Source organism: Temnothorax longispinosus, chromosome 7 (assembly GCF_030848805.1).
Source record: "Temnothorax longispinosus isolate EJ_2023e chromosome 7, Tlon_JGU_v1, whole genome shotgun sequence".
In the NCBI taxonomy this organism is placed as follows: Eukaryota; Metazoa; Arthropoda; class Insecta; order Hymenoptera; family Formicidae; genus Temnothorax; species Temnothorax longispinosus.
In genome coordinates, this window is record NC_092364.1 from 21,667,080 (window position 1) to 21,693,292 (window position 26,213).

The 26,213-nt window shown below is 38.4% G+C and overlaps 1 protein-coding gene and 1 long non-coding RNA gene across 14 annotated transcripts in view; one reads left to right on the forward strand and one right to left on the reverse strand.

Annotated features, from left to right (window-relative positions):
- Positions 1-26,213, forward strand: part of Arms (Ankyrin repeat-rich membrane spanning) — a 34,116-nt gene that overhangs the window by 1,416 nt on the left and 6,487 nt on the right. For 2 of the 9 annotated variants that reach the window (XR_011732918.1, XM_071783420.1), the window contains exons 1-15: positions 15,617-17,032; positions 20,488-20,619; positions 20,898-20,996; positions 21,088-21,186; positions 21,575-21,772; positions 21,848-21,946; positions 22,500-22,796; positions 23,138-23,513; positions 23,642-23,806; positions 24,057-24,264; positions 24,339-24,761; positions 24,835-25,057; positions 25,143-25,322; positions 25,434-25,893; positions 25,977-26,142. Coding sequence is in view for 8 of the 9 variants with exons in the window: in XM_071783420.1 (XP_071639521.1) it covers positions 15,632-17,032; positions 20,488-20,619; positions 20,898-20,996; positions 21,088-21,186; positions 21,575-21,772; positions 21,848-21,946; positions 22,500-22,796; positions 23,138-23,513; positions 23,642-23,806; positions 24,057-24,264; positions 24,339-24,761; positions 24,835-25,057; positions 25,143-25,322; positions 25,434-25,893; positions 25,977-26,142 (4,526 nt within the window). In the remaining variant the exon portion in view is untranslated. The other 7 variants (XM_071783422.1, XM_071783421.1, XM_071783423.1 and 4 more) reach the window with 7 other exon arrangements.
- Positions 999-12,920, reverse strand: LOC139816095 (uncharacterized). 5 transcript variants are annotated; one of them, XR_011732929.1, is made up of 6 exons: positions 12,150-12,920; positions 11,922-12,042; positions 11,170-11,304; positions 3,354-5,205; positions 3,162-3,282; positions 999-2,875 (listed from the first exon to the last, which is right to left on the reverse strand). It is a non-coding gene; the product is annotated as an uncharacterized lncRNA (long non-coding RNA). The 5 variants fall into 5 exon arrangements; XR_011732927.1 differs by having other exon boundaries at positions 3,162-5,205; XR_011732931.1 differs by lacking the exon at positions 3,354-5,205 and having other exon boundaries at positions 12,150-12,907.

Genomic DNA, 26,213 nt, shown 5'->3' on the forward strand with positions numbered 1-26,213 from the left:
AACGACCTTCTCACAGAAATTAGTGCCTGCACTTAAGTTAAGCGCTTCGTCCACGTGGAAACGGTCGCACGCGTCACACGATGTATCGATTGCATAAATGGAATGTAGATAAGTTTCAAGGAAATTACATAATGCGATTGGTATTTGCGTTCCAATCGGCGATCGTTAAATCGATTATAATGATTTCCAATAGATGTTTTTTTTTTTCGAGCACTTTCTCATGTTGCACGTGGATTGATTGATGGGTATGCATTTGATTGCAAAATGTCGAGCACAAGTTTTATGCGCAAACGTCATTAAAACTGCAAATGGTTTAAAAGATTAGCAGATGCAGACAGGCGCAGAATTAACAGTTTCGAATATCTAGCATTTAATGTCTAGAAAAATGCACAGACCCTGCAGAGAAACAAAATGCTAAGGAATTTGCTAGCTAGAAGGTTTATTAGAATAAGCATTTATTATATATCGAATATATCGTCATAGCGTTATAAAACAATGGACATAGATGGTGTTTTAAGTAAAAGATATTCTTGCGATTGTTAATATTGTTAAAAATTTTACACTCAAATGTCGAATTATTTTTATCGTAAAACGAGCGAGGAAGGTACTTATTCGCACTCTTCTTTGAACGAGGCAGATCGTCTAACGCGATATCATTTATATGCAAACCGTTTATGGTTCGCGTTCGCGCTCGGAGCATATTTATATGTATATATAATTTGAGAACCGCTGGTTCATGCGAACCTCGCGTGCCGAATACGACAAAGCCTGCCGAGTTGATCGTACGTAAATATAAATCGGGCGACACACGACTCTAGTTACTCGACGAAATCATCGGCGAATTGGTAATACACAAATCCGTCTGTCCGCGAAGAAGAATGTCGCACCAAGACCAAGATGACTCGACATCCGAATCTAAAACCACGTCTCCAAAATGGAACATGTATTGGGATCCTAGGTCGTGGTTCAACTCTAATACAAGCCCCGATTTGGTAAATAGTTGAAATTGATCATTTTTTTCCAAACAAATCGTGAAACCTACTAGTAGCTGATAGTCGCTCAACTTCGCGCTGCGAGCGAGTCAAGTTCCCTTTGTCTCGTTGATAATTCTGGGGAAAACATTTCGCATGTATCTTGCTTTATATCTCCGTTGTTAGAGAGAAGTAAATAGGTCGAGCTTATTGAATCGTACATTTTTCATATATTGCACGTACAGGATTGCTAACAGCTGATACCATTGTTATCAATCAGGGTTTCCTCGATATGTGCTATTTCTCTAAATAAAGCGAGTATTATGTCGTATCACGTGTGAAAAATAGTTTTATGACAAGTAACAACTTTGATTATTTTAATTATCACATTTCTCTAAACGAGGAGTCGCTTGCCTTTTTCTTTATTAAAAAATTGCTGTTCCTGTTTTTTTATTGAAACTGTAATTGAAACAAAATTAATTAATAATGTTAAATTTATCAACTGACTTTCTTTCATATACACAGAAACTGTAGAAAGTTTGTTGCCTCCCTATACCGGTATGAATTAATCAATCTTCTTCTTTCTTTCTTTTTTTTTTATTCGGACAACCGGTTTTCATCGTCTCATAAACATAGCAGGCGAGCGTTTACATCGCACATCTCGTACCGTTATCCATTCTCACATACACATTTTCAATACTACATTGTTCGTCGACATTTGTTTAGTCTGGCACAGCTGATGCATTCAACGATCAGCTGTTCGTACTTATAGTCGGCGCGCAACTCCTGAGTTGTCGAATACTTCTCTGTATCATGCAAGTAACGGAATAAACATAACATACTTTAACTAATTTTGAAATGAGATTTCTCTCCGACAGTTGATCCTGTCAAATGCGATATCTAAAGTTCTTCTACGGACAAGATAATGAAATGATTATAGGAATGGAATAGTTAGTGCTTATACAAAATATAAAAATTTATATAAAAAATTTACCGAGTCAATAATATATCTTTTAATCTATTTATTATAATTTATGTATCTATTACATACTATATATCTGTTACATACTATGGTTATTACATACGCTAAATAATTTGTTGTATTCGTTAGAATGAATTAAAAGACATTGGACATTTCGCAGTTCATGTTTTTACCGCACATTCGAGTTTTGATCTACCTATTATTCTATTGATATTGGACATACACACACAAAATATCTATATTTATTAAATAAAACGTAAAATAGAATTGCCATATTCAGCATTAAAATGTGCGGAAAATACGAGTTAGAGTATCCAAGTGACTATGTAAATATTATCGTTAGCATTCTAACGGACCTACCATTAAATGTGACTTTTTTTAAACGTAATCTTATCTCAATGCTTAGTAAATAATCTTTAATGAATCATTCCAAACAGAGTTTCATGCAGAAAAATTACACATTAACTATTACATATTAAATATGAAAATTTATTAACGGACCAAAATATCGACCCAAGATACAAACAACTCCTGAAGGATGATATTTAATGCTAATAGAGATAAAAAAGGTCAACGTCTTCCTGGACGTTCTCCTATAATATATCCTCCCACGATGATGACGTCGTCGCTAGTGCGTGTTTCCCCTCTCTTTCTTTTTCGCACCACCTGGTGAACGGGCCGGCCACGTGGATCGCCCACACGCGAATGTCAGGTGTTGTTGCTTCGGTCAATTGTTCTCTCGGCCGCAGTACGCGAAGGATGTTGCGCCGCTCGGCATCGGCTTCATGCGAGCGCCGACCGAGCCAGCCGCGCAATCAAACTATCGTCATCAATCTGTGGTTTTCTTCGTCTTGGCCGTCCTGATTTCGCCATTCAGTGCGCGAGATACTTTCATCATTCGCGTATTTTTAGCGCAATGATACTATTCGACGGAGAACATGAAGTATTAATTATAAATTGAAAAATTAATTATAATACAGTGAATAAAACATTGAAAATTTTGATAAATAGCAATTAGAAATTAGGTAAATATTGTGTTTGTCAATGTGCAGTGTCGATATATGTGTTTTGTGGCAACTGTATGAATTTCTTTCTAGAAATATGATTGGTATATTGTGACATTGTTAATGGTGTTTTTCGTAATGAAATTATGTATTGATAGAAAGGCGTATAGTTTAAAAGGCATATATAGATATATAGATTCTTACGATACGGTGCGTCGTAATGCGAGATCCTTCGAATCAAGGAAATTTCCAGTGGTCGGGCAGGGCATGAATAATCATGCACCAAGGAAAGATTCTCGCCAACGATACGCTCTTCATCGGTCATCTGCAATTCGTGAGGTTTTTGCAAATTGCGTGACGTCGGAAATCGTGATAGTCGTGACGATCGTGACTAACGTGACGTATCGCTTCGTTTAGCGAATGATTAAAAGCCCAAGTCTTCGATCCTTGGCCTCAATCTACTTTGCCGTGGTTTATGATGACTGTTCTACTGCACCCTTAGACTACATTGACGGCAGGAGCTCCGACGATCGTTTTTTTACTTTTAGACAAGGAGTAAATTTGCGTTTGATTTTGCCGTAGTTGTCATTGACGACTGGAAGATATCTCATTATCGTCTTTGCGAATTTATCACTCTAGAAGTATAATCCCTAATTAACGTTCTTTCAGAGATAACAGTCACTCCTCTATTTGCGAAAATTGCTCGAAGCGTTTCTACCCACTGATGAGATTATAAGTCTCGACATTATAATTTTAATAGCTCTCAGTTTTATTTGTCGCAATTATTAAATCTAATGGAGATGTTCTTGGCCGAAAATTTCAAAATTAGACATTGAAATAAATAATAAGAAAATAGGCAATAAAATAACAAAGAACCGTTACGTAGACTGTTAATGAAAAAGACATTCAGCCATTTAGCGTTATCACAAGGTCATTCTTTGCAACGGTGTAAGTTTCTAGATTTCTTGTGTGCTTCGGACTTCTTACTGTTCGATCGTTTTCCTGTCCTATATATTCGCGACGCGTGGCCTGAAATCACCCGATTTACTTTTCGCAGAACACTCGATGCCGAAGTAGCGCGAAAATAATTCACGGCACGCATACCAGCGGAGATGTCAACGTTTCGATGAAATAACAAAATAACTTATCGTTTCGTATCCTAAAATAAAATCAAAGCGACATTGCTTCGAGACGACGTCATATCTGTATAACGCTACATGCTATTCCGTTTCTGCATTTTTCGAATTTAACAAGTCAACGCTGTCTTACGTTATACTTTTGTTAGCATAAATATTTCATTACAAATATTTATATGTATATAAATTGCTTAAACAATTAAAGTAATAAATATATATATATATATATATTATATATCATAACTTAAAATTTCTATTTAACATTTTTTTAATTTAATGTAAATTTAATTTGTTCTAATTTTCGGGCTGATAATACAGTAAAATATTAAATGCATCTTTAAGAATAAAATATAATTGAGTAATAAAATGAATAATAAAATATATGCCCGATTACTGATTGGCCCAAAATATTTTACACATTGTTAGATGCAGAAACGTGACTGCTTATCAAGTACTTAAAAGAGAAACGATATGTGTCGGGCTGAAATGATAAATAACCGACAAAGAGGAGATAAGCGTGCAAAAACGTTGGCAAATACCCTCACAAACGCATATTTACCTTTATTTTTCTCCCGGTAGTGCAGCAGTGAAAGCACGATCTCTATAGTGCGCGGATCAGCTGATCCATCAATTCTTTCGTGCGATCGACCATTACACCGATCGGTCCGACAACACTTTATCCCTGACCGGATAATTCTATTTCAGAGTCACTCGCTTAATCGCGATTTTTAATCCTTTAGTGTCGTGCCGCGAATTATTGAAATCGTGCGCGCGTTATTGATTGTTCGCGGTAATCGCTGACAATTTCTCGACATTTTTTATTTATTTACACGCACGTTTGAAGTATATTTATTATCGCAGAAGTGATCATTGTCATATTAAAAGTTATATTACTGTTATATTGAACGCTCAAAACCCTATCTATCTGATATGGCAACAAACGTAAATCATAAAAAGCGACGCCCTCGTTTATTACTCCGTTCCATGGTGACAATCGTTATCTTCGCAAAAAATGTCATCGACGGTCGTGTGCAAACACGAAAGTGTAGTTTGCCCAATTCCTTCGAAGAACTCGATGTAATTGGTGACAGTGCAAGGTACACTCGTCTAATCTAACATAACAAATATTACCAAACACTTCAAGAATATATAGATAAACAATTGCAGACTTATTGCTCCATCAGTACACCGTCAATAATAAAATATTGAAAGCTAGGAGAGAGAAACGAGTCTTGGTTTAGTGTATAATTAAGTAATTAATTTTTTAAAAATAATAAATAGAGACATGCAAGATAATTAATGGCCTGTTAACATCACTACTGCAATCAGGATCATCGTCACGAGCCTCGAAGATGATACTTCCCGCGTTTTTGCTTCTTAAACCAATTACGGCTTTACGCGACTGATATTCATGCACAATTTTACATAAATGCGATAGTCACGATGACACAGTGTGACCGCACAACGAACGATATCATGTACTTGCCACGCTTCGAGGCATCCTCGTAGCCTTGAGACTACCAAGAAGACAGTCAAGGAAACGCATGCAACGATGCAACGGACGATTAGTCCTGCGTTCCTGTTGCCACGAGCTAACAACGATTTCGAGAAGTGACTTGGCACAGCACGGTCGTCGCGTCTCGACGCACGCTTCTAAATTCCGCTTCATCGAATATGCGATTAATTAAGCAATTATGAGAGTTAGCCGAGGTGAACGTGTTTGGTGCAACGATATTATTTAAAGTGTCGACGAACGTGAGATGGTGCCATGTCTCAAATACATATCGGCTCCTCCTCACGTCACCGAAAATCCCGAAGTCGAAGCTTATTCAGCGCGAAATTAAACAGTATCATGGATTCCGGGACTATCGCGAGTGGTGAATGAAACTTTTTTACGTTAAACGATCCGAATCATTTGTCGAGAAACAATCGTCCTCGAAATGTCGCATTTGCGAGTGAAGAGCAGAGTGCTCGGTGACAAGACCTACAAGCACGTTACTGGGACAGGAGAATGTCGCAGAAATCAATTTTCTCTGTTGAAAGGACGACCTCAAAACATCGTACATCGTCTGGAGCATCGATTCCATGAGGTAACTTTGCTTGGAAGAATATTGCGCGAACGCTCGCCTTCCGTAAATATCTCGTTAAAGGCAGTTGTCGTAAAACGTAACGTAAGAGTTGTTTCCATTATTTAAAAAATTTACTGATGTCATTTTACATTTTTAGAATATGCAAATATCTTATGTAAGGGTACACGAACAATAACTTGTTACAATAACTTCACACTAAATTATCTTTTTGTCGAACGTGACGGCAGGTGATAAACTGTTTTGCAGTCTGAGAGTCGTATTGATAATATCATGACTAATCTAACCGTAAAACTCAAGAGTATGCAAGGAGCGTAAAAAGGAAACAAACATGTGACTTTTCTACTTCGAGGAATCCAATTGTCGCGCGTTCGCTAAAATTTGTTGTTATTACGTGACGAGATAATCGCGCGCGGTGTACGACGAACGCTGTGTTTCTCGTCGGCAGAACGTTGTTTCCCGCATTTTTCGAGTGAGCCATTCTCTATTTTCTGTCGCTGAATGGCTACAGCTACGTCATTCATATTGTCACGCGGAGTCACGTAAAGTTCTTTCGTTTTGGCAGCGTGTTTTAAGCGGCGCGAAACACGCGGCTCTCTCGTCTAACCACGTTTCTCTGACGACCGCCGCGTTGCACTCTACGCTTTCACCGTAAATCAGAGAGCGGCGTGACAACAACTGCCGCGAATATACGCGAAGCGCAATTTGCACATGGCCAAGATTAGGTTTCTCGGTGCAACTTTAATCGTTAACTCTATGGATATTACACGCTAGCAGACGTGGAATTTTAGAGATCCTATAGCTAGAGATTCCTACTTCTACGAAAAAAAAATAGAAATAATTTTGGTACTCTCGCTATTGTATTTTCTTGTATTTTTTAGCATTAAGTGTGCACAGAATCTTAAGTTTTATCTGTTTTTCTGACAAAAAAAAACATAATTAGTCAAAATGCCGCGTCGTTGCATTGTTCTAGCGTTCTCCACCTTCCGCATGGTTCTCTTCTTCGCGGTTAGACAGCCGCAAGTTTATTTTGGGTTACCCTCGAGATTGTGCCAATGCACGCCGCGATTCTTGGGTGCGACACTGATTAATGAGTCTCCGTTCTTTTCGACGATACTCTAAGAGCCTTGCCAAATCTTTCATTTTATCATCGTCCGTTAGACGTTAGACGCTTCTCGCCAAAATAGGTCGTGGCTCTTGATTCAGGATGTCCGGTTTCAGACGGCAGACGTTATACATGAGCGTCTTTACTCTAATTAAAACTATTTTCTATTTAATCACGGATTAGTCGAAGCGACTCGTCGCAGATTGCGTCTAAAAATATTCTGTTTACGTCGCATTTTAATGTAATTTTGGCTAATTATTATTTTTAAATGCGGCGAGACGCACGACATTGCGACGCGACGTTATTAATAGATAATTATTTCAATCTCCTCCTAATTTTAATTTCAAAGTTTATATAGAGAGATAAATAGTGTTTTCTTTGTAACTCTAAGAAGATAAAATTGTTCTTTGAAGTCGGTGCACTCATTTCGATGCTTCTTTAATCTTTATTATTCTTTTAATTAAATTCTCTTTTCTCCTGAAATAAAAGAAGTAAGTATGTAAAAGAAACAGAATTTGTGTAGATTAGTACTTTATAATATTCAACATCAGTTTTTCTTTTCTCTGTTATTTCAACTTGTCTTTAAGCATTTTTTACTCGACACTGTGCACTTAAAAGAGAACGACAAAAGTTAACGCTAATCGATATTAGTGCTAACGAACTCAGAATATTACACTGATAAAGAAATAGTATTCTTCGAGTATTTATGTGTTGAATTACAATGATAGTTATTATTCATTCACTTATTTTTTCACACAAGTTCTGTCAAAAACGTACGCAGATCGATCGGCGACACGAGTTACAGAGGCTGAGAAACGATACCGTTTCGCGCGACGTTCATTGGCAGTCTTCGGCATCACGAGACGCTCGATAAGAAGGATGCCTCACGGTTGATCGATTAGAAAGTTTCGCTTGTGTTCGCCAATAAATCCGTCATGCGAATCGCGAGCAGCGCGCGAAATCAATTGTGAAATTTCATTCGTGGCGCCATGAATCACGGACCACTCGCGCCCTGTCACTGATACATCGCCAGGAATATTTTTGGCTGCAATACCTATTGGTGTTCGATAGTTACAAGGTAGGAGTTGTTACAAGATGCGAATACAATCTTTGTCTTGTCATCTTGGCAGATCGCGATAATTCGAAGCCATCGCAACTGTTGGCACTGCATAGGGAAAAATTGAAGAAGTTTTGAGAGCTATGTTTTATTTTGGAAAAAAAAATTATTGGATAGAATCTTATCTTATCACAATATTTTAATATAAGAACAGAAATTAGCGTTTCCTTACTTCCTACGCTTTAGTATAGTTATGCCTTTTAATTGAAAATATTTCTAGAAATTATATTAATGTAAGATCGCGAAGAAATCGTTTGAGCGTTATTTCTTGATATTTTCAATATACTTTCTAATATTTCTCCAAGATTTATGACCTTTGTAAAACCATCGATAAGCTTTGCATTTTAATTGGCTTTTTATATTGGTCGCGGTTTATATCTCGAGATAGGATATCTCTCGAGAAATGGCCGCGCCTTATCGCGCTTTCAAGGTATTGATAATCGGTCATACATGCATTCGTCTTGGAGCTCCGTATCTTCCTCGGCAGTGGTTCATCGCTTGCGGTATATGTCACTCTTTTATTTTGCGTTGATTTACCCGAGGTCGCGAAACTTCTCGCAGTCGTCAATCGGAATACTTTTCGATCGCTATATTTACTTTCTCAATCGCTCCGGTTTGTTATTCGACATTTACGAAAAATCTGTACGCGAGTGATAATTTTATTCGCGCGCGATGATTAATGGTCCATCGTGGACGATGATCCGTCGTGTCGAGAGATCGCACAGTTTTCTTCCGCGCGTGAGAGGGTAACGAGAAAGCGCTCTTCTACGTTCATCCCCCGCGACCCTCCCAAGGAATGCTCTCCGCGGATAGGATACGGCAGTGAACGAGGGAGACTGACGTAGGCACGTATAGAAATAAAACGAACTGTCTTCGTTATCGGCGAAGCAAACGAACGCCTTTCGAGACTTTCGGAAATTCGCGAGTCTGCTGACGAGCCTCTTCGAGAACGCTACGTGGACTCTGCGACTGAAAGTTACATCCCCGACGGAATTCCTCATTAAAGCTGCAGAATGCAGAAATGTGTTTGCGACGCGTGACAACGAACCCGGCAGAAATGTGTGATTTTCCAAAGCGAAGCAACTTACTTCAGATATTTCCGCCTATCTATACGATCTCGTATGTTTTTCGTGTGTCCGAACGGACTTGCGTTTACAGATAACAAATTAATCTTAAAAAGATAATGCGACGTCTCGGAGGAATTTATCTCGCGCTGCTGCACGCCGTGACTTTCCGGTATGTTCCTTATCGTTTACGCAAGTTGATACAGTTTTTCATTTCATCACGACACAGTGCGTCTAATAACGCGCCGATGTTGATCTCGGTGAATCGGATTGCGGTGTGTATCTGAATCTGCATATACAAAACGTCCTGCGGAAATTTACCGAAACCTGCGTGGATAATCGGGAACGACGCGCGTTGAACACTTGGCGCATACCTGATTCGAGTCGCTTCTATTTGCCGAGCGAAAAGGGATCGCATAAACAAGCCGGACAGGCCAACTCGTGTGACGTAACGGTATCTCGTGGATAAAATGATCATTTTACATTCAACAAGTGCGTCAGATCGGGACCGCTCGAAACGTTCATATTTGCAAATCACGTGCGCCTGTAATGAGAAACATTAGGTCCGTTTTCTTCAGCTATTCTTTAGCACTTGCAATGGATTGGACGAGTACGTGACCGTGTATTGCAGGTGAGGGAAGCGAACCGATTAAAATTAGCGAAGGAATAAAAGCGCAGCTCCGATGAGTCCTGCATAAGTGGGATAGTTTGTTAAAAAAAAAACAATGAATTAGTTGCCCACGCTCGCGAATATTTCTCATTATTCCTAATTATACGCGATTAATTGGAGCGGATTCGACATTGATCTCCGTTCCATGGAGTATAAGAACGAGAGAACGAGGCTGTTAAATATCAACCAGCGAAATGCATCCTTCTCGTCCTTGCCATCATCGCAAGGATCCAGTAGAACGTACGGGTCTCTTTCTTCGACGTGCCAACAAGCCATTCAATCGTTTTGGAGCAGGAGCAAACAGGTAGACGATACAGCGATTTATACGCTGTTGAACATTTTATGGAACATTCTCATCATATCTATTTTCTCGCCGAATACAATATGAATAGGATATATGATGTACAATCGTCTGCTTCAATTCTTAAAAAAGTGGCTTAAGCTATTTATTTTTCGAGACAATCAATTTGCTTATCTCGTATTAAAAAGGAAAATCTTCGTTAACTCAACTTTATATATTTGAGATAGTTTTAATCTTCTTAATTCACTCTTGCAAATGTGATTCACATATGACGACGCAAATCGGAACACTCAGTTTTCTCTCAGGCCATTTCCCTAAACATTGGCGGATGTTGCAGCCATCAGTCTCCGGAAACGTTCGAGCGAAGCTTCATGAATGAAACTCTTTCACTCCTTACTACGACGAGCGTGCCAAGATTTAGTCGGGATAGCTCTCGTGATAAATGACATAGGCAACAAACCGCGGTGTCGAAAGACGTCTCTTACGAGCTGACAATGGTGACAGTTCGTGGCAGATTCGGTGTCTCAGATAATAGCATTGCGAACATCGCGTCCATTTGGATAGAATTTCCAACGTAAACAAATCATATGCGCAAATGATTCATACGATTGGCGGTATTCGCGATTCATTTCGAACACGACGAATATTATACTATTTTCGCCGGTATTCACAACGTCGATGTTTATACCGTTAGTCGGCTCGGAATAAATAGCATTAGATATTTTAACTCACTCGATGTTTTCGGCACTCGGCGTAAATCGCGCAGAAGATGTCGAAATTACGAATGTTGAGTCAAAATTACACGTACTTTGAAGACGGATGCCTTCGTCCGACATCAAAAATCGTCTCTCTCTCTCTTTGGCGTACCTACAAAAATAATTTCTAGAAGTTTGTGGTTTAAAACGTCTTACATAAATGATTTTTGTCTATAAATTATATTGTCTTGAAATGATCTATATAGACTTATTTAGTGAAAAAAAATACATGCTCCGATTTAACAAACAACATATTGCAAAAAATAATTCTTAGTTAGAAGTAACAATAACACAAGGATGTAGGTATGTTTGAAAATATATTTCGTAGCGCATAAACTGCGACAATTAATTTGATCTTGTGCCAGATCAAGGCTAATTAATGGATTTGTACTACTAGCACGACGACATGATTTATATATCACTTATATCAGAGATTCTTGTAATTATTTGTTTGAATAATTCTGGAATAATTCGAATTTTTCTTTTACTGCAGCTTGAATTTACTATAATCCAATAAAGCGCTTATTTTTTTATAAAAGAATATTACATATATTTGTTATACAGAATTTTATGCGGATTTGAAAGTATGTTACACGAATTAGTTGTGCAAATGGATAAATTATGTAACGTAGTGGAAGCAGGGCATCATATATACATAATCTTTGTCATATAATTATAAACGCTTCATCGGTTTTCAATAATGTCTAGCTATCAATATACTTAACTTACCTTTTACACGCGATGTGTAGTAGCGACGTCTCGACGACGGGGACGGGAACGTTATTTGTGATATAAACGGATACAGTATCGGTAACTTCATACAAGAGCTATTAATAATATCAACTTGCATCTGCAATAAATTCCAATAGTAATATGAAACCAGGAAGGTGATAATAAATAAAATTATATCAGATATTTTTATTCAAAACAAAAAGGAGTACTTAATGCTTTAATTACCATGAAGGAATAATATTCGCAATTGCATACATCCAAAACTGTTAATTTCAGCATATATTACAACGTAGTATATTTTATGTGCGTCAACTGTGATGAATTTTACAATTCGATGTTGGTCCATTTCGCAAACATTGCTATCAAATTTTACGATCGTTCTACGTCGCCTATCATATTTATTGATCGTATGTACCTATCGTCGTATGTTATATGGACGACATGACGCTCTTTCAATCTCCAAATGTTGAGCGTTTGCAACATTTATCTAGTAAGCACTTCGAGTTCAAGATTCGTGACACAAAATATAAAATTTAACGTTCCAAATCCAATTAAAGTGTTCTACGCAATAAAGATCTTGATATTTTTAAGAACTTGAAAAGTTATTGTTAACGATAGAAATAATTAATCTTTCGGAAGTTCTCTTTAAAAAGTGAGTTGAAGCAGCGTTGTGTACCGAACCTTTCGATTGCGTTGGAGAATTTCAAACTAAACTTCAAGAGTAGAGAACTTTTCTAACAATACCTCTCAGTTGAGCTTGATTTCCAGGATGTCAGTCCAAAGCGAAAATCAACTCACGATCGCAACTCACAAAAATTAATTTATTTTTTCTTTTTGTTCTGTTTAATCAGGAAATTCAATTCGGTGAGAGCTTATCGTCGAACGATCTCGCGAGAGAGACGATAGTGTTATTAGCTCGCCACGCTTTGCTGCGCATCGCGACATCGGTACGGCAATGGTGATACTGTACTGCCGAACGACATCGCGTCATTTCGTTTTATGAAGCGCAGTAAAGTTCCACGTACACAATTAATTAGTTTACTGAGAGCTTTAATTGGCCGGGATTAACGCGAGAACTAACTGCGGCAAGTGCCTCTAAAAACAAACGCGTTCAAAGCAAAGAAGTATTCTTTGGCAAACGTTTTGGAGTTCATCCTCTCTCAATTTATCATTTGTTTATATTCTAATTAATCCTATTAAATCCGCAGATTTATTTGCATTATTACTGTTTTCTTAAGACGCACATAATATCTGCTGTTAGAATAATGGCAAAAAAAGAGTCAAAATTGAATGTATAAAAAGAATTGGACTAAATATTAGAAAATTTAAAAAACCTGTACAATTTCATCTCCAATTACTGTTCGAAGCATTGCCGATTAGTATTCGATTTTTTATGGCAATTATATTTAAAATATATGTACAACTTTTTTGTAAACACTCCGTTTTGCACTCTCTGTTTTGCAATGTCTCGTAATTTCTCTCCTACATACATATAGGCTAATTCTTGACTTGCTGTTCATCACGTGACAATCATGTTAAAACATTTCTCCGATTACGCTTTGACACTTCCGTTGTTTGATCAGTTTCTCATGATGAGGCAATGATGCAACTTCCCACTTATTTCGATCGCACGTATTTCACAATAAATAAAAGTTCAATTGACTCGCATTATTATTTACGTAATGTATTTATTGGACGAGGCAAACCGAGAGTTTGTCCGTGATTCAATTATGTATGTTTCCCCGACAAAACATTAGATTTTAATCGAATTTTTAACTGGGTCGAGAGGCGGATACGCTAATGGACCTAAGCAAAAATAAAATTTGCCATTTTATCGTCATCCACTTTATCGCGGTTTATTGCTTAATCGCCTTAATCAAATTGCCGCCGCGCCAAATCCACAATGTGCAACCGTGGGGATTAACCGCGGAAGATTACAGTGTAATTATGTCGGTGCCGCATAGTATCCTTATCGCGAATCAGTGACGTCATTGACACATCATATTTCTCTCGCTATTATCTCGAAATATATATATTTCTCTTTCTCTTTCTTTCTCTCTTTCTTTGCGACCGGAACTTCGTTCTAAACAATTCTACACGAATTCTGATGTAACGTACTTTACAGTACACTTACAGCAGCACTGATTTTTCTGTATGAAATATATAAGCGATATAGAAGCAAAACTTTTTTTTACAATTTTTTTCAGTATTAAAAATTAAGAACTTGCAATTTTATTCTGCGTATTTCACTGCGCATTATTTTCAAAAGTCTGTTCTAATTTCGACATAAAGTTGAGCCATTTAAATCATAAAGAACGATTGCGAATTTTATCTTCATTATCTTGCACATGAAGACATGAACTATCTTCAAAAGGCTTTTCGTCATAATTAGACTTCAAAAGTATCTTAATGTTGCATTATCCCTCGAATATTATTTTTTCGTTTGTCACCAAATTAATTGTATAAATTCTGTTTATGACAGTTTTAACCATGTGTTTCAATATTGAATTAAAACAGCGATATGCCACGTGAAAGCAAAACAATTTCCGAACCGAAAAGCTTACGGCACTGACGACACACAGCACGCGCCGTTACGCGATTCAATGTATATGTACACAAATTTAAAGAGATCCCACCGCGATATATAAATGTCGCGCGATATATCCGCTGAACGTTGTTCTCGAGCGATTTGCTGGCGTCATTGGTGTCTCGCTCGGTCATAGTTCCGAGTCGACATTCTGCCATTGTCTCCCGACGACGAGAAATCGCGCGAACGAGTCCGTGAAGCCGCTGGTCGCTGGATCAGCGAAACCCGATCAACTGGACCCGGATGACCACGTGAAATTTGGAAAAGATGCTGCGACTCACCACTCTGTCCAGGGTCCGTTTCTCACGGTACATCGATAATCCAAAATAATCTGACGGTCGGTTTTTCCTCGGGGAGGGATTTAACTATCTGTGACAGGGATCGAAATTGAGATAGCAGTAAGTTTGGGTCCTTCGATGCTGGGGAGAATACGCGAGAAATAATATCTATACTTGATCGCAATCGACTTCGCGTACACTTACCCAGTCTCGGAAATTGAACTTATCTGAATTGTACTGTTTTCAGTTTTAATCAATTAGCTGTTTGACCATCATAGTCAGCGATCTGATAAGAAATTAGAAAAAGTTATGATTGTATTTTAAAGTTATAGGTCTATACTTATTACAGGTTCTTTAAGAAGCGCTAAGTTGTTTTAAATTATTGAGACACATATCCATAATTTCTTCACAAATTAACACATCGCGTTTTTAAATTATATTTTTTAAGAAAAACTTCGTAAATTGTTATGAATTGCCTATATCTAATTTATTAATCAAATTATATTGTATTGCGTTTTAAAAAAAACCATGTGTTTCTTTTTGTAAAAAAAACTCATTTGTTCTAAACTTATGTAAAACGTTAATACATTTATTATCATTAAATTAATACATTATATTATTCTAAAATGGTCGACCTCTTTTCAAGAGACATTTGAATTATTTTAAATTCGTACGATATGATATTCGTTGTTCTCATCATATCAATGACGAAACCACTTTCCATACAATGAAAGATGCAGTTAAACATTAAAATTTGGTGATTCTACATGTGTGCGTGTTTACTCAGCAAGTGAAGGCCGTTTTCGATTTTCGTGCTGAATAGACAGTTCGAAGAGAATGCCATGCAGAAGGACAGAGACAAACGTTTTAGAATCGCGGCAGCGTTCTTCTGCGACAGTTTCGACGAAGAAGACGACGAAGAGAAGGAGGACAAAGCCCCGCTAACGAAAGAATCGAAGAAAGTTTTCTCGCAAACAACCTCTGACGGTGATTCGCTAAGCGTCACGGGGAAGTCCAGCATCACAAACACGAAGGTTCTCTCAAAGTTGGTCGCCCCTGATCCTGAACTTGCGACTTCCACCTTGTACGTGGAAGATCGCGCCTTTAAACGCTTGCAATCGTCCAAAGACTCATCAAACAATGTGGGCGAACACGCAATACCAGGTTGTTGTAACGCAAGAAAAAAATATAACAAGGACAGTGATGTGATTTCGAAAGTTAAAACGCGAAGACTGGCAGTGCCGGTGACGGGTTTCGACAGTATTTTTCCTGCGCTCAAGCACGAAGAAGTTATCGCAAAGGAGTCATCTGCGAGGTTTCAATCTTCATTAATCGAAGACTGCTCAACGCAAAGCCTGGCAATGCCGATGACAGATTCCGATAGTATTTTTCCTGCGCCCAAGCACGAAGATGATGTCACAAAGGAGTTATCCGCGAGGTTTCAATCTTCATCAATCGAGGACTCAGCGCGCGCTTATACGAAATCCACTGCTGTGGACAGATCGAAACATTCTCAATTGACGCCCGACTGTTTAGAGATTCCTTCAGAATCTAGCGAACACTGTCGTTTTTCAACATTATCAGAGCGTTCGACAAGTGCCAAAGAATCCTCCGATGTCGGGAAAGTACGCGATATAGTGCCACAACCTTCACTGATAGCCACTGTGCGAGATAGTTTCGACGAGAAATCTAGCAAGAACAACGCAAGTCGCAGGTCAACGTTGCCGATGACAAGCTCTGATTTGAACCAACCTATTTTGCAAAGCTTGACGACCGAGGCCAGCCAGAGGTCGCCGACCTTCCAAGATATCCTAGCCGGCACCAGCGTGAATCCAATCCGGAAGTCCAGCATAGCAAACGCGGCTATCTGCTCGAGTCTGGCGCCGAGCTTGCTCGGAGCTATCCCCGGTGTGCCGAATTCCCTGTTGCCGAACGGGGACTACAATCTGCAGCGAAGTGCCACGTTGTCGAATCTGTCAACCGCTTCCTCCGCCATCAGTGACGACATTTCCATTGGTAGAACGCGTCGCGGATTGAGGTCGTTTCTTCGTCTTCACATACCCGAGCAGCAACCCACGACCTGGCACGACACCGACGAGGACTACCATCCTCCCTTGCACAATCATCACCATAATTATCACGTGTTCTCGCATATTCACGTACCCACCATCACCTTCACGGCACCGGCCACCGACGGTATCGGTCGCAAGTTTAACTTCGCCATCCGAAGGCACTCACAGGCGGTTAGTGTAAAGCCAGGCTGCACGTCGTTTCGACATTTTCGTTAACATTTCTTCTTTTTATTAATACCCATTGAGAATGTGCCACGAACCATCTTTTTAATCAAGTAAAACATTTTTGAATTGGAAGAAGCTAAAGTAGCATAATATAGAATATTAACAAGTAATTTTTAAAGATTAATGTAGATTTGTAAAACCTATTCTAAGTACGAAGTTACACCCAAAATAGATCGTACAAATTGTGGATTTATTCCATTCTTGGCCTGAATCCTTTAAATAATTAACAGCCCTTAGGAATTAATTTTAATATTTATTGAAAGAATGGCGTGAAATAACCAGGTTATGTTGATGAAACCGAACAAATGAGAATTAAAACTCTTTGCCGTTACTTTATCGAGCATATATTGAAGCCAAGCACGGCGATGGTATCACGTGTCAGATTGACTAGACGTTGACACAAGTGTGTCTCTATAACATTTGATTTGATTAATTTGTATAGTAGCACATGCTCTGGTTAAAATAATTTACGCTTTATTGATAAGCCTGTTTAAGATCGAACCGAGTCGAAACGATGACGACGTTCTTGTCGCCGCAAATAATAGAACGTTAATTGTTGCAATTGCAGGCCACCGAAGAGTGTCAACCGTTGTAGACGTAACTTGAGCCTTTATCTTATCGGAATTGTTGGATTTGTAACTGGCAAGATTAATCCGCGCGAGTGGAAACCGAATGTTACGGTCGGTAATCTATCTAATAATTACCTCAGAGAATGATTGTTTTGCGTTATCATATTAATACGAATTCAATAATTTGACGAAATATTATAGAAAGATTATCAAAGTTGAAAATTTGGACAATTAAATCTCAAACTAAATGTCTAAAATCTTGTATATCTTCATGAAACATTAATCCTGCTATTATCTAACTATAGCTCACTAAAATTCTAAAAGTAATTCTAAAAGTATTTTTTAAATCTTGAGATAGACATACAAAATTCACTTAAAGTAAATTACACCTTAGAAATTTTTTAACCACGAACCGTTCACGATTTTGAAACTATTCCTGTACCTTTTAACTTAATAACGAAACTACGATCGATAGATGATTTGATATTCAATATCGTAGACGACGTAAACTAATATCCGTGGTATGGATAAAACGCATCAGTCTTACGTGTCACGGAAAATTTTGGAGAGACTTACGTAACGCCAGGTGCCACGTACGTGCACACATAATGGAATCTTGCCCGACTCGGTTCTGTCATCGATCTTGATGGCTAATGCCCGCGCTATATCTGCCGACACTCGCGAATTAACACTATCTCCGATGCAAAGCGTGCATCAGTATCGTCCACCGTGGTACGTATAGCAACCCATACCACTGCCAGATATTTCAGCGTAGTGACAAAATCAGCCGCATGAAATAGAGCTGATCTAATATACCCCTATGTGTGTGTGTGTGTGCCTGTATACGTTTGCACGCCCGCAACATCGGATTTTTATTCAGTAGAGTTCGGGCCGTAGTAAACGACGAATGGTGCTATAATTCCTGTAAGAGACTCCAGACATTGAAAAAAATTCCCTTAGGATAATTTCGACTCGAAAATCAATGCGGAAACATGTTTCAAAGTTTCGACTTTGCATTAGAATCCGGATTTCTGATGGCAGATCGCTCCTTTCGTTGTCTTTTATCAGGTATCTATTCATTTTTAGTTTAAAATGTGAATTATCAGCAGCGTTCAAAATCTGGATTTAACGTTAACAGAGTTTATACGAGATTTGTGTAATTTATAATTCGTAGCAAAGTTTAGTGGCAAAGCTATTACTATCGCCGTTCGACACGCGAGAGAGGCAGAGAACTTTCGCATCGAAGGATTACAAGTATATATAATCCCGTCATGGTGTGTTTAGCGTTATCTTCTTACATACCGTAAATGCCAAGTCAATTTACGCGTATTAGGTTGCGTAGATTTTATCGATAATATACGTCAGCGAAATGTCATTAACTGTTGCCGCAGGATTAAAATAAATATGGACGCTATTTGCTACAGGATTATATCTCTGTTCAATGTTTAATGGTACATTTTAACTGTAGTAACATCTAGAGTGTTGCAACATCTGATATATGTATGTAATTCCGCAATGCAAAACTCGGTGCGCAAAGCATTACAACAGATTCGATTTTAATCGGATTTTACTGTAAGTATTGCCCGAGCGTGAAAAATTTCTGTCACTAATCAATTTATGGACTGTGCATGGAAAATAACGTGAGTGCTGAACAGATGGCAAGAAGAAAATTGGACAGAATATTTTAAACAAAGCGAAAAATTGTAACGAGAAAAATGATGTACGTACACAATCATAAAAGACAGAGAAATAATTAACATAACAAAAAGCAATGAATAATAAATACTAAAGTCAGTTTAGTATTTATGAAGCATAAAACAAATACTTGCTTTCGAATTTTCATTTCTTTTATATTATGCCTTGCATCTGCGGTCCACATTAACTAATTTTTCGTCGCTAACTTTTCGTCGCTCAGCTACTTTTGCCATACACGTGATGGTTCCTTATCATTCACGTGTGTCGCTCACTGACCCAGATTCCACTCTGCAAGATTGAGAAGCGCAAGCAGAGCGTTCTCCATTTCTCCTGTCGCGAATGGAGAACGCGCGCCCCGCTTGCGGTTGCAAACTAATTGTAAGTTGAAGCGATTACAGTTAATACGCAATACTTTTACGCACGCTCACTGCTGTCGTACGTCTATCGCCGTTAAAACAAAACATTATTAAATGTTACATCGCTCGAGAACAAAGGAAAAGCTCGGCTGCATAATGCCGATCTTTGTTTCAATCAGAAACGAAGCGAGAATATGTCTTTTTATTTCAGTTTGGAGTTAAAACTGGATGTCTTACAAGCGCAAGTTTCAACATAGAAATCCGAGAAGTATGAATCAGAATTTCGGAGATCTCAAGGGAATGTAGTTTTCAGTTTATTTGAGTTTGCTTGAGATTAATACTTATGTCACAGAGAGAACGAGATTGCCCTCCGACGATCCAAAATCGGCGCTTGCTCCGCTGCTCCTACATCTCGATAACTCGAAAGCTTATCTCTGTAATATATTGTAGCCCAGCTGCACCATTCGCGTCGAATATTTCAGCATAATATATTCAGACTAAAAATAGTCATAGATAAAATTCAGATAAACCCAAGGAGATCCAAATTTCTTTAAAATCATTAAATTTTCTACTCGACAATTATGATAATTCTGAATAATTGATAAATAAATTGAATGGTGCATTCTGCTATATATTTCGCACATATGTATATGTTTTTTCTGTGAACGACGATTGAATTTACCTAATCTGTGAGTTTTTCTAATGAACTTTTAATAACAGCGACAAAAATCGAACGTGACTGGTCGAAATTTAACAACGATTTCTTTTGGCTCTTTTACAGACATTGCATCGGACTGACTCGATGGTATCGCTTTGTTACCGATCACTCGCGAGCTATATCACAGATGATAATCTCGTCGGACTGCAGAACTTCCTCGAAAATAAGCGAGTGCAGGTCGACGACAGAGATGAGGTAAGCGTGAATCGCTCGAAAAAATTTCCAAAGATTATTCGACCGTGACCAGAAATTCCAGAATAAAATTATAATAGCAGTCGATATAAATAGACGATAAAAGTCTTCTCAGCAAAAAAAATTTGAAGAAGAAATAAATATAAAAATAATTTATGCTAGATAATCTCTCTGAATTAAATAGATAGCTCTACATGATTCATGAAGAGCAGTATTCTTCTTGTATTCGCCGTGTTCAAGCCGTCTCGAACCTTCTTTAACAAATTATTCTCTTATGACAGAATGGTAGCACCGCCCTCATCCTTGCAGCAACCAAGGGAAAAATACACTTCGTTCGAGAGATCATCAATCATGGAGCGGACGTCAACGCTGAAGACGCGGTTGGTATCCGTTGATTGTAATCGTAGATCGTTTGATTATACGTAATAAATAACAATTCTAATATATGCACGTTTCTGTATAATTTCTCAGGATAACTGGACAGCGTTGCTGTGTGCGGCAAAGGAAGGCTACACTGAGATTTGTCTCGAATTGCTCGAGCATGGTGCCGATTTGGAGCATCGAGATATGGTCAGAAGAAGTTGCATATTTTACTAGTCTGGCGTAATGCCATTAATGCAAATCTGTAACTGGAGTCTCATCATATTTGCAAAAATTCCGTTCTCTTTCGTCATACATACCAAGAATTTTAATGTTATCGTCTCTTATTCATCGCCAAAAGTTATTTCCATTAATATAAAGAGTTTTATTAAAATTTTCAATATATTATAAATATAATATATTAAATTTAATAATATTTTAACGATTTATACGTTTTTTGTCGATTAATTTACATTCTTTTAACAAAAAAGTATATAAAATCTAATAGAAGAGTTTATTTAGCAATATAGACGTCTGTGTAAAAAATTAGCGCTTTTATAGATAAGAAATCGAAGGATCGAAAGTTCTTTTATTGCAGGGTGGATGGACGGCGCTCATGTGGGCGACATACAAAGGTAAATCGGCGACGGTGACGATGTTGCTGGGGCGCGGGGCTGACGTCAACGCGCATGGAAATTTTCATATATCCTCATTAGTATGGGCTGCTGGCAGGGGTTACACTGATATAGTGAAAGATCTCATTGCTCATGGAGCGAAGGTCAATGTCGGCGACAAGGTAATTGTCGGTGGACGTACCGCAAATCGATGACCATCGCTTCGCTCTCGAGATACTTATACTCAATTTTTTCAGTATGGTACGACGGCACTCGTATGGGCGTCGCGCAAGGGAAATGTAGAAATTGTTGATATGCTTCTTAAGGCTGGAGGGAATGTCGACACAGCAGGCATGGTAAGATCAATATACCGTTGAAAAATATAATATACGGAAGTGATGGCTTCCAAGTTGATAAAAAATAATATGATGAAAATAGAACGCCATATATAACCATATACATGATTATACAGATTTATTTGTTATTCGCATAAACTTATAGGATATTTTAATTTTAAACCAAGGTTGGCCACGTATGCCAGCCATTTACATATATAATTGTTGAGTCAGCGTATCTGTTGTCTATGTGTCTATTTTCTACGTATTCTTGTTTATTTATTATATTAAATTATAACGATCGCGGAACAGTAAGTCGTCCTCGTGAAAGAGAAAGCAAAGCTGAAACCGACGTGCACTGTACGAATTAGTTGTGCGAATTTTGTCAAATTCGAGACTCATCCATTACGTTATATTTGTCATATTAATAATAATAACTTGACACTACATTCTTATCACGAAAAAGAAATATTTGAATGTAATAAGAAATATTTCAGAACTTTTCCAACTTTAATATTAGATTATGAAGATAATTTTTGACATTTATACGTGCTTTTAACAACTTTCTTTGCAGTATTCATGGACTGCTCTGGTCGTGGCAACCCTCGGTAATTATGTGGAGGTGGTATCGTTACTATTGGAGCACAAGCCCAACGTGAACGCTCTAGACAAAGACGGTTGCACCGCTCTAGCAATTGCCTGCCGTGAAGGTCATCACGAAATAGCGAACGCCCTTTTAAATGCCGGTGCTTACGTTAATATTCAGGATCGGGCCGGCGACACAAACCTAATCCACGCGGTTAAGGGTGGCCATCGGGGCGTGGTGGAATCACTGCTGAAAAAATACGCAGACGTTGACATTGCTGGAAAGGTATGACTCGACTTATTTTTCTCCATACCCGCGTATCTTCCTCGAAGATCGACTTGCAAAAAAAAATAATTTTTTTCACCGAGTATTGCGGTTGCCAAATATTGATCATTCCGATAAGCCGGATTATTACGCGCGTCGAATTACATGTGGTGAAATAAACTTGTTAAAGTAATCTAGCGATTCGAGTCGATATTGTGGACACTTTAATAAGAGCCAATCTTGTGGTATCGGATCTTGTGGTATCCCTAAGCCACTTCGAGCTAGGTTCGTGCGTGACATCCCCCGTGGATACTTTCGAATCATTCCAATCGAACTAACCATCCCATCCGTATATATTTTAGGATAAAAAAACCGCAACTTACATAGCAGTAGAGAAAGGCAATATACCGATACTCAAATTATTACTAAACGCTAACCCAGATCTGGAGATTGCTACGAAAGACGGCGACACGCCTTTATTACGGGCGGTAAGGTCGCGTAACGCCGAAATCGTGCAATTGCTTTTAGACAAAAAAGCCAAAGTCTCGGCTACGGACAAGAAGGGTGATACTGTACTGCACATAGCGATGCGCGCGCGATCAAAAGCGATCGTCGAGATACTACTGAGGAATCCAAAGAATAGCCAGTTATTGTATCGTCCGAATAGACAAGGCGAGACCCCCTACAACATCGACGTCAATCATCCTAAGACGATGCTTGGACAGATATTCGGTGCTCGTAAGTTAATCAGACACATGCCATTATTAGTGTTATACGTTATTACAAGTAACTCAACTTACGATATGTGAAGAACACGCGTTGAATGTCTTGACGAATTTTATAGAATAATTTGATGAACGTTACAGGGCGTTTAAATACTAACGAGGACAACGAAAACATGCTTGGTTACGATTTGTACAGCAGCGCGTTAGCAGATATTCTCAGTGAACCATCGCTTTCTACGCCAATTACAGTCGGTCTTTACGCAAAATGGGGCTCTGGAAAATCGTTTTTACTGAACAAACTGAGAGGTACTACCAAATAACAAAGCTACTCCAATGCTATTTAATAGTTTTATAGAATGTCAACTGTTGGATGAATTTAGAACAAAAAATAGAAAAAATTATAATATTTAAATTTAAATAAAATTACATTGTGTGACAATTTAAATTAAATTTCTATAGCCCAGAAGATGCGCTAGTTTTCTGGAATATCTTTTGGTATATCTGTATACACCTAAGTTACATTAAAAAATACTAACGACGCGACTGTCTTTTACAGAGGAAATGAAGAACTTCGCACGACAATGGATCGATCCAGTATTCCAATTCTCTTCCTTACTCTTTTTAGTAGTAGCTCACGTATCCCTTCTCGTGGGCGTCACGTTAGGCCTCGCCTTGCAGTCGTGGATCATCGGTCTATCGTCCGGAATAAGTTTACTAGTTATCGTTTATATTTTCCTGGTTCTCGTTTGGTATGCCAACAAGAGGTGAGGCTTACGAAAAGTAGCAAGAAGTAAAGTTCTATTCGTTTTATGTTCTTATTGGAAATCTGTAATCGTAGGTACGATTGGTATTGGCCATATAATCTGACAGTGGAGCTCACCACCAAGTTGAACACGCTCAAACTGCTATTGCAAGTGATTTTTTGTCATCCGCCTGGCAGTCAATGTCAGGACGGCATAGCGGTGCAGCCGATCAAGTTTTACTTCACTGATCAGACTCGCGTGGGTACGACCGCCGCCGGTGAGAACGTGGTCGTGCAAATGGTCGGTTCGCTGTACGATTCCATCGAGAACGACTACGGTTCCTTGTCTACCAGACTATATAGAGCATTTCGGCCAAAACCAGATAAATCAACTACTACGTGGAAATGGAGGCGTTTGTGTTGCTTGCCCCACGTAATCTTATTCGAATTCTGCTTATGCAGCTTGCTCGTTGGTATCTCGATACTTACGGTGTACCTCATAGACATTTCGAATGAAGAGTGAGTAATTATATGCCGAACACAAAGTACTTCTACATTACTTATTTTACATGTTGTATCGTTTCGCGTTTAGGTCCACGATAGAGCGAGTTACTGCTCACATTATCATGATATCGATTGCCTTGGTCTTGGCCATCAGTATAATAGCGAATTTATATACATGGAGTAGAACGCTGCATGCATTGGTTTTTTCACAAAGAAGACACCTCCAACGCAGTATATCAAAATTGGAGACTCTGAAAAGCGAAGGGTTCATTCAGACTTTAAAAAGCGAGGTCAATTTAATGACAGAAATGGTAAATTACTTATTTATTAAGATAGCTCTATTAGAACTTTGCTTTCAACGGGGTAGTTTTTAATCACAATTTTAATCACAAATAGGTCAAGTGCTTGGATAGTTTCATGGCTCAACAAAGTAGACTAGTTGTAATAGTGGACGGTTTGGATAGTTGCGAACAGGATAAAGTTTTACTCGTTTTGGACGCTATACAGGCCTTATTTAGCGATAACGGATATCCTTTCGTCGTAATATTAGCGATTGATCCACATATTATATCTAAGGTAAGCAACTTTAAAAAATAAAAATGTAAAAAATTGGGTAAATTGTAATATCGATTTCAAAATGTTACTTTGAATGATAACGAAAACTATCGTTCGACATTGTGCATGTAGGCGGTAGAAGTAAATAGCAGAAGACTATTCTCGGAATCAAATATCGGCGGTCATGATTACTTACGGAATATGGTGCATTTGCCGTTCTACTTGCAAAACAGCGGCTTGCGTAAAGTCAAGGTTGCGCAACAAACTGCTCAACATTATAAGAAGACAGTGTGGACGGAAGCCGAGGAGAGCGTTAACTATACTGCGACCAGCACCATGCATCATTCAGTATCCAGTAGAAGACTCAGCACGGAATCGGCTATAATGAACAGCAACGAGAAATTGAAACCCCAACAAAGGAAGGGCAGTAGAAAGATGCGATTGAGTGAATCAATCGCTAGCAGTATCGGCAGTAATTTGAATCGACTGGGGGGAGCGCAGGATCTCAATAAAATGTTGCTCACCGATGATTACTTTAGCGATGTAAATCCTCGTAGTATGAGGAGATTGATGAATGTCGTTTATGTCACTGGTAATGCATTAAGTCGTGCAATATTGCAGTGTATGAGTCTACGTAATCATTCCATGTGTACATTATTTGTCTATCTATTTTAGGGCGATTACTTAAGGCATTCCAGATTGACTTCAACTGGTATCACTTAGCTAGTTGGATCAACATTACTGAGCAGTGGCCTTTTAGAACGTCTTGGCTCATTCTTCATTACGATATGTACGAGGAGAGTCTGGATGATAATATGTCACTGAAAAGTCTTTATGATAAGTACGTGGATTTTATTTCTTTCTTAATCTTCTTTTCATACTATTTTTATATTACTATTTTTTATATTTATA